This window comes from Theobroma cacao, chromosome 1 (assembly GCF_053813885.1).
Source record: "Theobroma cacao isolate CCN51 chromosome 1, ASM5381388v1, whole genome shotgun sequence".
NCBI classification, from domain to species: Eukaryota; Viridiplantae; Streptophyta; class Magnoliopsida; order Malvales; family Malvaceae; genus Theobroma; species Theobroma cacao.
In genome coordinates, this window is record NC_142639.1 from 14,048,520 (window position 1) to 14,060,169 (window position 11,650).

General features: G+C 36.7%; 2 protein-coding genes across 3 annotated transcripts; one reads left to right on the plus strand and one right to left on the minus strand.

Annotated features, from left to right (window-relative positions):
* The first annotated feature begins 360 nt into the window (after nt 1-360).
* Nucleotides 361-6,729, plus strand: AIR3 (Subtilisin-like serine endopeptidase family protein). 2 transcript variants are annotated; one of them, XM_018127098.2, is made up of 12 exons: nt 361-520; nt 596-619; nt 748-857; nt 940-1,037; nt 1,127-1,291; nt 2,303-2,411; nt 4,053-4,587; nt 4,934-5,031; nt 5,165-5,410; nt 5,521-5,635; nt 5,720-5,933; nt 6,040-6,729. In XM_018127098.2, the coding sequence occupies exons 1-12, from the start codon at nt 461-463 to the stop codon at nt 6,573-6,575; spliced, it is 2,310 nt and encodes a 769-aa protein (XP_017982587.2). In that variant the 5' UTR covers nt 361-460; the 3' UTR covers nt 6,576-6,729. The 2 variants fall into 2 exon arrangements, with proteins under 2 accessions (XP_017982587.2, XP_017982584.2); XM_018127095.2 differs by having other exon boundaries at nt 361-619.
* A 115-nt stretch (nt 6,730-6,844) lies between these two features.
* Nucleotides 6,845-10,940, minus strand: LOC18612531 (cytochrome P450 724B1-like). The gene is made up of 9 exons (XM_007049381.3): nt 10,617-10,940; nt 9,999-10,323; nt 9,675-9,827; nt 9,232-9,474; nt 9,043-9,129; nt 8,758-8,836; nt 8,479-8,585; nt 7,339-7,460; nt 6,845-7,203 (listed from the first exon to the last, which is right to left on the minus strand). The coding sequence occupies exons 1-9, from the start codon at nt 10,826-10,828 to the stop codon at nt 7,101-7,103; spliced, it is 1,431 nt and encodes a 476-aa protein (XP_007049443.3). The 5' UTR covers nt 10,829-10,940; the 3' UTR covers nt 6,845-7,100.
* Nucleotides 10,941-11,650: the final 710 nt, after the last annotated feature.

Here is an 11,650-nt window from a genome sequence, read left to right on the forward strand (position 1 = left end):
ACATAAAACCCAAGTACGGGAAAAGCATCTAATCCAAGGATGAGTGTTGAAGTGGCCCCAACGGACGGCCAGCTGACTCATACATGAGGCCAGCTGACTCATACATGAGGCCTCCTGACCCAAACCGATTAACACCGTTCCCATCGCCAACGCTCACATATCCAACAAACAAAAATTCCTGTGTGTCAGCTCAAAATTGGCCAATTATGTTATCTTCAGCATACGGATTGGATATAAGAAAGGTTCAAACGCTTGAGATCCTCCCATTTTTTATCTTCTTGAAGCTGCGCGATTATATCCCCTTCAAATTCCAATATTTATTCATGAAAATTTCACTGTCAAGGTCCACATGGCAGGCGTAAAAGTCAGAATTACGTTTACATTTATTTGAGTATATTTTTTTATCATTTCGAGGACAGTGCCCTATATACAACTCCCAAATTCCTGTTCCATTCTTATTATGCGTAAGAAACAGGGGGTGAAACAGAGCAGAGACAGAACAAGCACATTACTAAAGGAGGTAGCAGGCGAATCAATGAGGCTTTCAAATGCTACCCTTTGCTTGGTTTCTTATATTGTTTTCTCTCTTTTGCAGAAACCAACATTTTCCGCCAAAAAGGTAAGCATTTCAACCCCCTTTCTACCATTAATACAAAAGGAGATAAACAAGTATCTTTCTTTATGGTAGTTTAACTGGGTTATTACTAATTATTGAAAGGAAAAAAATCTGCATGTATGTTGATGTAGTCATATGTTGTATACTTGGGAGGGCACTCACATGGACTTGAATCAGCAACGGTTGATCTGGATGCTGTGATGGAATCCCACTACGAGTTTCTTGGATCATTCTTGGGAAGGTAAATGAACTCTCTGATTTAGTGGATTCAGTCGACCCTTTCTCATCTGCCTTGTTTAACTTGTTGAATTTGTTTTAAGCAGTCGAGATTATGCTCGAGAAGCTATCTTTTACTCGTACACGAGGCACATCAATGGTTTCGCTGCGAATTTAGAGGATGAAGTAGCAGCTGAGATAGCAAGTGAGACTCTGTTTTCTCTCTCTCTGTTCATTTCCTCTGAATTTCTTCCAGAGCTGCTGGTTTCACTGTATCAACTGTACCCAATGTAGGGCATCCCAAAGTAGTTTCACTTTTCTTGAACAAAGGAAGAAACCTACACACAACGCGATCGTGGGAATTCCTAGGCTTGGAGCAGAAGGGTGTAGTCCCATCCAACTCAATCTGGAACAAGGCCAGATATGGTGAAGATACAATCATCGGAAACCTCGACACCGGTGAATCACTTTCAGCTTCCCTTAACCTAACATTTCTTCCTTTTCATGCTGGCTTTGGACAACCAGTTAGGTGTATCTTTGAGTTAACTCCGTCCCCATAAAAGTCAACTCATCAGATTGGATCTAGCATATAATAAGTTTGAATTTGAATAATTGACCTTAAACATGAAGTAAGAAATGGTTTTGTTTTCAATAACGGGTAATTATGATAATGACATTAATGGCAATTTGGTTTAAACTAATCTGAAACGTAGTTTGACAAATTTTGATTTTGCCAACCTGTGTCCCTGGTGCATTGTCCCACCTTCATGCATGACCAAGGCTCATTGAGTTGATGGCCTTCCTAGACTTTTGTTAGCCTGAACCCGGTGCCATATTTTAGAAATATCTAATGTAGCTTTCTCATTTAACCACATGACACCTCCCCTCTCTCTCTCATTTGAGGATAGGACCGGGAAGGATTGTAACATTACTTTCCATGCACCAATCATTGAATGAATTACTGGGTATATCACGATACAACTTTCTTATTCTTAACCTTACTTATTCTAAGAAAATCATGTAGCCATTAGTAAGATTAGAGAAAACAGAGGGGTTTCAATTTGAAGGGAATTACCGGCAAATGTAATGAAAACTTAAAAAAAAAAAAAACTCTGAAGGTGTTATGGGTTAAGCAAATCAAACTAAAGTGCATCATGTATTACACTTTTTGAGTTTGATTTTATTGATTAATTATTAGGAATGGAGTTTAATGTTATTGACCCATTACACTTGACATTCCCGGTAATTCTACCTTCATTTTGCAAGCCACTCCCATAAGGTGACAGTGATAGGAGGAGCCACGGGGAAGCTGTGGTATTGAACTACCAACCTTTGAGGAAATTGATCTATTTATGGCGAAAATATGGCTAAGGATTGACAAGTGCAACAAAGATGTCCATATTTCCTTGTATTTTAGTATCAAAGTTTTGATTTTCTTAGGATAAACCATGCTGAATGGGATTGTGCTAGGTGTATGGCCGGAATCAAAAAGCTTCAGCGATGATGGGTATGGACCGATTCCATCAAAGTGGAAGGGAATTTGCCAAAATGACAAGGATGATGGATTTCACTGCAACAGGTCTGTTTTTTTCTTGCCCCACCTTCAACCCACGCCATTGTTACTTTTTTCAAAGATGATGTTGTAGATTTTGTCGTCTTACCTTGAAACTTAATGTCGACTATGCGATGGTAACTGCCACTTATTGCGTTTAAATTTATCCTCCTCTATTCATTAATTTGATGAGTGATTGATTGATAAATATAACCCAGCTAAACCCTTTCTTTTTTCGTTTTTTGGGGAAAACTATGCAAGGATTTGACTATATTGTTAATTGCAAGTTCAAATAGATGCTTTGAATACACTAGTTAATTTGTTTTTTCTTTTTTTAACATTTCAATATTCATTATATAATGATCAACTGTAGTTCTGTTAATGTAATAAGTGTTTTAAAATAATGCATTTCCTAAGCCTGAATAATCTTAGGCCTTGTTGTCCAAATATCTAAATCATTGTTGTCAACCCACAAGGAATCTGTCTGCGCAGAGGTAACTTTTAGTAATGTAGAATATTCAGTTCCAATTTGATGGAGGACCAGTATCAGGAAAAAGCACATTCATTTGGAATTTCATGGTAAAGCTGAGGTACCACTTTATCTCAGAGTTAGTGAGTGAAAAAGATACTAGAACACAATTCACACTACACCTTAGTTCTTGCTAGAAAGAGTATCTGAACTTGAGAAAATTTAGAAAATGTGTTTATTGTAGTTCAATTGGTTACTCTTCCAGACACGAAAATAATGGTTTTGATACCTTTTTAGGCAAAGATAGAGATGAGTTTAAAGTTTAATTATCTAAGACATAAGATATCTAATTATCTAAGTTCTCTTACAATTTATCACAGTTGATGATGGCTTATCTACGTTCTCTTACTCTTTAACTTGCAATGAGGAGATTTTAATATAGTGAATCTCTTAGTGGCATTAATTAGCAGCAATTTTCGTTTGTTACTTATGTTTGAAAATTTCAAATAATGAGCTAGTTTGCATTAGCCTTCCATTCTAGGCACCACTTATAGAATATTTAAATCAGATACTCTTATGGTTAATACTATGTCACACTTCTTAGCCTAAAAACACGACAGCAAAGAATTGTTTATGTTACCATCAAGAAATATCAGATCAGATATTATTAATATCATAGCCACTGGATTGCTTAACATATGGGTTCCATGTTCTTGGAGAATTCCACAACACTTTGAGACACACAAGAGTCAGTCAGCATATTAATTAGTTCCCCTACAATCTGCATTAATATGGTGCATTTTCCGAAGTTACTCCACACAACAGAGCTTCTGGCTGCTTGTTTGGCATGTGCGTGGGTGCACAAGGCGCACTTGCAACTTGCAAGTGCATAATATTATTCATACAAAAACACTTCTTTTCCATCTTTCTCTGATTCTGATATTCTCTCTGTCAAGTTCAGTTTTTTTGTACCCTTTTTCTTTTGGGTGGGAATGTTATTTTATCCAGCTACTGTCTTATTATGTGGTGTCTTTTCGATCCTGGAAAGGCTGCCGTCCCTTTTCCTGGACGTAGTTTTGGTTTGTAAAGACACTTGCTAAAACTGAAGTTTAAGTTTTCTGTTTATGAAGTATATATGTTCCTTCTATTATATCTGAATCCTGTTATTAGCGCCTAAAAATGCTGTGTTCATGTTAAAGGAAGTTGATTGGAGCAAGGTACTTCAACAAAGGCTATGCGTCTATTGTTGGCAAGCTCAACTCTTCCTTTGATACACCACGTGACAAAGAAGGTCATGGAACGCATACCTTATCAACTGCTGGGGGCAACTTGGTAGCCAAGGCAAGTGTTTTGGGCTTCGGCAAAGGAACAGCGAAAGGAGGATCACCGAGAGCCAGAGTAGCAGCATACAAGGTGTGCTGGCCTCCAGTTTCTGGAGATGAATGCTTTGATGCTGATATATTGGCAGCTTTTGATGTGGCCATTCATGATGGTGTTGATGTGCTGTCTGTGTCACTGGGAGGAGATCCCACACCCTTTTTCAATGACAGCGTTGCAATTGGGTCTTTTCATGCTATCAAGCATGGAATTGTCGTGGTCTGCTCAGCGGGTAATTCTGGTCCTGCTTATGGTACCGTCACCAACATTGCACCATGGCAGATCACGGTTGGAGCCAGCACCATGGATAGGGAGTTTCCTAGTATTGTCGTCCTCGGCAACAATATGCGATACAAGGTTACTTTGCCCTCCCTTCAAGTCCAGTTACTGAAAATGAGAAGGAAATAAGAAGAACAAAAAAATGGGGGAAATCGCTGCCAATGCTAAAAAAGGGTTTTGCAAAAAGAACTAAAGAAAAATTGAGGAATCATGATAAGTATTGTTGAACGTAAGTAAAAATGCAGCCTCCTGAACTAATAGAAGAATGACTAGCAACATAATCCTTCAATCGAAGACAAAATTAAACAGGGAAACAGAGAGAAAGTAAAATTATAACTAAAGATTCGTTGGTCAATGAAGTGTATAATCTTTTATCGCTTTGGCAAGAAATGCTCATATGTTGGCACCTGTATCCTTTCTGAAGGGACAAAGTCTATCAGCTAACGATTTGCCAGACAAGAAGTTCTTCCCACTTATAAGTGCAGCAGATGCTAAGGCGGCTAATGCATCAATTGAAAATGCGTAAGGATAAAACACTTCTCAATAACTTTGGTGTCACTTGTACCTACTGCTTTAACACTTCAGTCACTAATATATGCATCTCCACCCCACCATGTCTTCTGCATATTCGTGCTAATCTGTAGACATCATGCAGATTGTTATGTCAGGCTGGTACCATTGATCCTGAGAAGGCAAGTGGAAAATTCTTGGTATGTCTTCGAGGGCAGAATGCAAGAGTGGACAAAGGTCAGCAAGCTGCTCTGGCTGGTGCTGTTGGCATGGTTCTTGCAAATAACATTCTCGCAGGGAATGAAATTATTGCTGATGCCCATGTCCTCCCTGCTTCACATATCAATTACACAGATGGTCTTGCTGTTTTCACTTACATTAATTCAACAAAGTACGTAACTAATCAATAAATGAGTCATTTTTACCAAGGATTTAATGAGCTTATACAATAATAATAGTAGTATTACAAGCACATTGACTATGTACGGATATCTTTAACAGGTATCCCACTGCTTATATCACGCCTGTAACCACACAAATTGGCACAAAGCCAGCCCCCTTCATGGCAGCATTTTCGTCAAAGGGACCCAACACCATCACACCCGAGATCCTCAAGGTACTTGCTACAAGTAGCTACAAATTTTTTCAATTCTTCAACTAATTTCTGTCAGATACTCAGTTCTTAGTGTTCCATATTCAGCCTGATATCACTGCACCAGGAGTGAGTGTAATAGCTGCCTATACAGAAGCACAAGGGCCAACAAATGAAGATTTTGATAAGCGCCGAGTTCAATTTAACTGTGTATCGGGCACTTCAATGTCATGTCCTCATGTTTCAGGCATTGTTGGTCTTCTTAAAACCCTTTATCCTGATTGGAGTCCTGCAGCAATCAAATCAGCAATTATGACTAGTGGTAAGAAACCTGTTCCTCGACCAAGAAACATTTCGTTTAAAGTTCTTGAAACATCTTTCAGAGTAAGATTGCAGGATAATCCCCAGTTTTGACCCCTATGTTGCAGCAACCACGTGGGACAACATGAAGGAGCCAATTCTAAATGCATCGAACATCAAGGCAGGACCATTTAGCTATGGAGCAGGACATATACAACCAAACCTTGCAATGGATCCTGGACTTGTTTATGACTTAGCAGCTACTGATTACCTAAACTTTCTATGCACTTTGGGGTACAATGAAACACTAATTTCAATGTTCTCACAGAACCCGTATAAATGCCCCAAGCCAATTAGTCTTGCCAACTTCAATTACCCTTCAATCGCAGTCCCTAACCTGGTTGGATCCATTACAGTGACTAGGACTGTTAAAAATGTTGGTTCACCAGGTACTTACAGAGCCCAAGTGCAGAGACCAACCGGAATTTCCGTCCAGGTTAAGCCAAAAAAATTGAAGTTCAAAAAGGTTGGTGAAGAGAAGACATTCAGTGTTACCCTGAACGTTATGAAAGCCCATCCGGTTAAGGAATATGTATTTGGGCAGCTGATATGGTCAGATCATGTACACCATGTGAGTAGTCCTATAGTAGTGAAGGCAGTCTAGAGGCTGACAAAAATTGCTTCAGCTATTTTAAAATTTTAATCATTGGATTAATCCTTTGATCCTACTTAGTTGCTTTGGCAATTATTCTTCAAGGCGATGCTGTTATATTTGACTAAGCAATAAATATTGGCAAAAAGAAAACCTATTAGATGAATGAGACCTTCCTCTCTCTCTCTCTCTCTCTCTCTAATATTGATACTGGACTATTAACCAGAGTTTCTCTGCTGCAATAAAAATAGTTTTCTAGTAAATGTATCAACAATAACAGCTGCAACAAAACTAGTAAAGAGAGTTTATACACAGTGATTATTATATACGACAACTTGACAAGGAGAGGAAAATGCTACATATATAACTTACGTTACAACTTTAAATAAATTTACTAACATAGAAAGAACAAAAAAAAAAAGAAAGGCCAAGAAAGGAGCCCTCTTGCCCACAAAATAGTTAAAAAGAGAGGAAAAAGATAAGATGCATGAGAATATGATGATCAGACTTCATTAATTCTCGAGCCAGGAGGAATCCCTACATGGTAGTTTCAGAACACCGATCCACATTTAGAACTAGTCCTCTTTGAAATTCTACATATGGATATGCCATGGGTTGATCCTCATCTTCTGCTTTCCACCTTTCAAATTTTGGAGAAAACTTCCCAAGTTCAGTATCAAAATATACCACCTAAATTTAATTTGGAATTTACCCTCTTTAATTGAATTAATGAGCAGTTATGTTGATTTTAGTGGATTTATATGTAAGAAATCACCTGAAGTTTTGAACAAGGTGGTGGAGGAAGAATGCAACCTCAACCTTAGCTAGGTCAGATCCAGGGCAGCATCTTGACCCACCTCCAAAGGGTGTAAATTTCTTGCACATGGGATCCTGGCTCTGTATCACACATTGAAAATCATCTTTTATTAACATGTCATACACATTTTTTCTTTAAGCCACATATAGATTACAAATCATATGATCTATCACTTCATTTCAAGTCAAACCACAACACAAAGTTCAATTTGGAATCAGTTTCTGAGGGGTGAGATATGGATTTTATATATATATATATATAATTCTAAATCCATTGTTTTGGAATCTGGTTGGGGTTTGTTCCAAAAGGTAAAATTTAGAATTCCAAATGCTAGATTTATCCAAACAAAGAATTTCAATTTTCACATGGATTTTGAATTCAAGAATTTGAAGTCCACAATTTAAGTTTCTGAAATACAATAAAAGTATATATTAATTTATTTTGTTTTAGAAATTTATGAAACATTGATTTTGAAAAGCTGCCTAAATCAACAAATTTGAGCTTTTTAATATGCCAATAGTCAATCGTTGTTGGCCAATCTAGAGGATCTGAACTTTAATCCACTGTAAGGTATGTTAGGTCTAGTGTACCCTTTTTCTCTGATGGCCAGAAGGTACAATGAAAAGGCTATTTCATAAACTAACAAATGGTTCATATCTCCCAACTTGAAGATGAAAATTGAAAAGTCATTACCTTGTCCTACAATACGTAAGGTCCCCCACCTTCAAATTTCAACAAAATAATGCTATAAAGAGATTAAATTTTCCAAGAGGGATGGCCCCAGATGCAGAACCAGAACTTCATGTCAACGAAGAAATAGAAAAACTATTTTAAAATTAAATGATCGATTTTATTCTTTACAACATACCATTTTTTTTCTATATGGGGATTTTTATAATTGATCACTTCTACATTTGCACTAAAGATTTTTCAAAATGAACATGAAAATTCAAATTTAATAGAAACTTAAATAGAGGATAAATTTAGAGTGAAAGGGGGGACATGGCCCCCTTCAGCCATATAACTTAGATCAGGCCATGGACGCCCTATTTTAGGATTAATGTCCTAGGAAGATATTTGAGGTTAATGAGTAATTACCTCCCATCTCCATGGATGGAACTGGGGAGCATTTTCATGGAGAGATGGGTCTAAATGAACTGCAGTGAAAACAGGCAGGACCTTCCAGCCAGATGGAATTAGGTAACCTGATGAAAGCAGAAATTAATGCAAAGAAAATTGGGGTCATATTTCATACAGATAATAAAAGTATAAACTAGTGTCCAAAAGCTCATGCACTTTATGATTATATTGAAACATAATCAATCATATACATAGAGTCATTGCAGAACTAAGAATATTAATATTGAAAAAGGAAACCTCTAAATTTGACATCTTTGAGAGCCTTTCGGTGCACGAATTTGACAATGTTGCCGTATCTGAGAGCTTCATTGATGACCTACAAACAGGGAAAGAAAAATAAGGGAAGAAGCACGCATAGAGAAGAAAAGTTAGTAAAATCACATCATTATTGCAGACATGCTACGAAAAGGTGAATAAGGAGAATAGTTTTTTTTTTTTTTTTGATGGGGTATCAGAAAAAAAGTTGTGTTAAAAAAGTAATGAAAAGAAAATAGTACTGGGAAAAAGAGAATTTTCTCTTACAATTTGGGTAAACTCCATTTTCTTATAATCTTCCCAATCCAAATGATCATCGTTCTGCTTCCTGCTCCTTATGTTCTGATGTTCTTGCTACATAGTAGTATATCAAGAGATCAGGTTTACAGATTAATTAATATAAGTCTACCGTGTTACGATTGCTGAAATGTAGGGCATATTGGAAAGTCTGGTTACCTTTAACTGTTGTAATGCAGTCGGTGAGTGGGTTAGAAAATGAACCACCATGGACACTAAAAGGGAAGTAGTTTCATAGCCACCCAATAGAGAATCCAAAACAAAACTCACTTTTTCATCTTCAGATAAGGTATCAATAGATAGAAGGATTTCAACGAAATCACTCCTTTTCTTAGAATTCTCAGGATTTCTTCTTCTTTCCTCTATAATTGCTTTGACAGAAGAAGATATTCTGCTTCTAGCCTGTAAAGATAGTCAAAGTAAAGGTGATCACATGCTTTCTTGTTGCAACAAAAGAAAAGGAAGCTAATCTAAAATGATTAAACCGCAATAATTATTATTGTGCATTAATAAACAAAGCTATCAAAAACACTTGTTCTTTTTCTTTTTTATTTTTTTGTGAGCATATATAGTTAAGAGAACAAGATCAAGCTTTCGAGTACCTGAACAGCTCTTGCATATGGGGTTCCAGGAATATAGAGTGGGAGAGAGATAAGTCCTCTCATAAAGGTGAGAAAATCTTCTAGAATTTTTGATGTCTCTGGCTCCTGTGGCGTCAACCCTAGCACCTGCTTTACTATTACATTGAATGTGAACTGTGGAACCAAAAGTTGGCAAAGAGAAAAAGGAACTTTACATTAGAATATGATTGAATTCTTTAACAATAGTAGTGTATTTTTTAATCAGTAGTGACGAGTTTGAGTAAAGGTAATCAATCAATCTTCGTTTGAAAGAATGTCTTTCTTTTGATTAAAATTTAGTAATACCTTTCTAGCCTCTTCACAGAAGATAACTTTTGGTTTATCTTTCCATGAGTCCAGTATCTGAATGGCTATGCTTTCAATGTCATTGAGAAACTCAGGCTTTGATTTGGAAATGCTGACCAGAGAGAGGGCCACATTTCTGAGCCTCTTGTGAGTGTCATCTACTGCCACCAGCATGGAAACCTTACCAAGAATGCCATGGATAGGCTTTGGATAACTGCACTCGAACAGCTTGCCTTCGTTTTGAAGTATGAAATAGTTCAGCTCTGGGTCACAGGAAACCACTGTGGGGGAGAAGAACAAATGGGATCTGAACACTTTCCCATATCTGAAATTTCATAGCAATTCTCTTTTACATTAGTTGACCACATATATAATTATTATTATTATTACTAATTCTTCTTCTGCTTCTTCTCTTTCTAGCTCTTTTTTTTTTTTTTTTTTTTTTTTGGGGGGGGGGGGGGGGGGGGGGTTGAATGATGCTCATCCCCAGATAACTGACAAATAACAAATAAATAAATAGATATGCTTACAGGAAACTGACTGATCATCACAGCTGGTGGGAGTGAAATCAACATCAAGAAATACAAAGCATATATCTTAATATACTAAATAACTTACCTAGAACAATGGTCTTGAAGAAATGCCCCCACAGAATTGGATGAGTGAGGCTTTAAGAAACTATATGTTTCACCAAGTAAAGGCCACCCAAAAGTTCCCTTGGGGACAAGGCCACCCTTGAAGAGCAAGGGCAAGAAGTGGTTCAAGACAAGACCTAACAGAAAACCAACAACTCCTCCAACCAAAACCACAAGCCAAAAACCTTCTGCCATGGACAAAAGGCTATGTTCTCAAATTTGGATCTCTCAAAGATTATGGATAGAAAAGAAAAATAAAAAACAAAGGACAAAGGTCCTTCAACAATAGAGATTTTCGTGGAACCAAATGTTCAGCCTACAATTCCTATATATAGAGAGAGAGGAGAGGGTGATGCCCTCGTGCCTTGCAGAACTACTAGTATATATTTAATTAACAGTAGAGTAAAAGCAAACAGGCTTTTCCACAGATTGTTACTGTCGGTGAATTTACTTTTTCAGAGGTAAGGCTTATGAAATGGAATCCTTCTATCTAGTCTCGATCTAGACCCTCTAGAACTATTCCTAGGGGTTCAGAAAAGAAGAGATGAATATTCATTTACTTGTTTCTTTTAATAAATTGGAAAAAGGTTTGATTTAGAAAATATTCCTTACCCGAAAAAGAAAAGAACCAAGTTCAGAGTTCTTCGAATTTGGCTCATTTCTGATTCATATAATCACATGCATTTGATTGTCATGGAGTTTTTAAGCAAAACAATATTCAACCTCGTCTCTAGACTACTAGTAATACTTCACTCTACTTCATAAGCTTGACCCAGCGGTTCATTCTAAATGTTTTTAATTAAATACATTAGAATGTATAATACTTTTTTTGTATAAAATATTCTCATTAAATAAAAAATACACAATGAAGAGCTACATTTTCTTCTTTCATGAAGATTAAATGATCATTTTAGAATTAAAACGTTTGTTAAATTCTTTATCTTGAGATTCAATCTTTACGATCCAATTTTTTAGATTTTATCAATTTCAAAAAATAAAATAAAAGTACGAAAATTA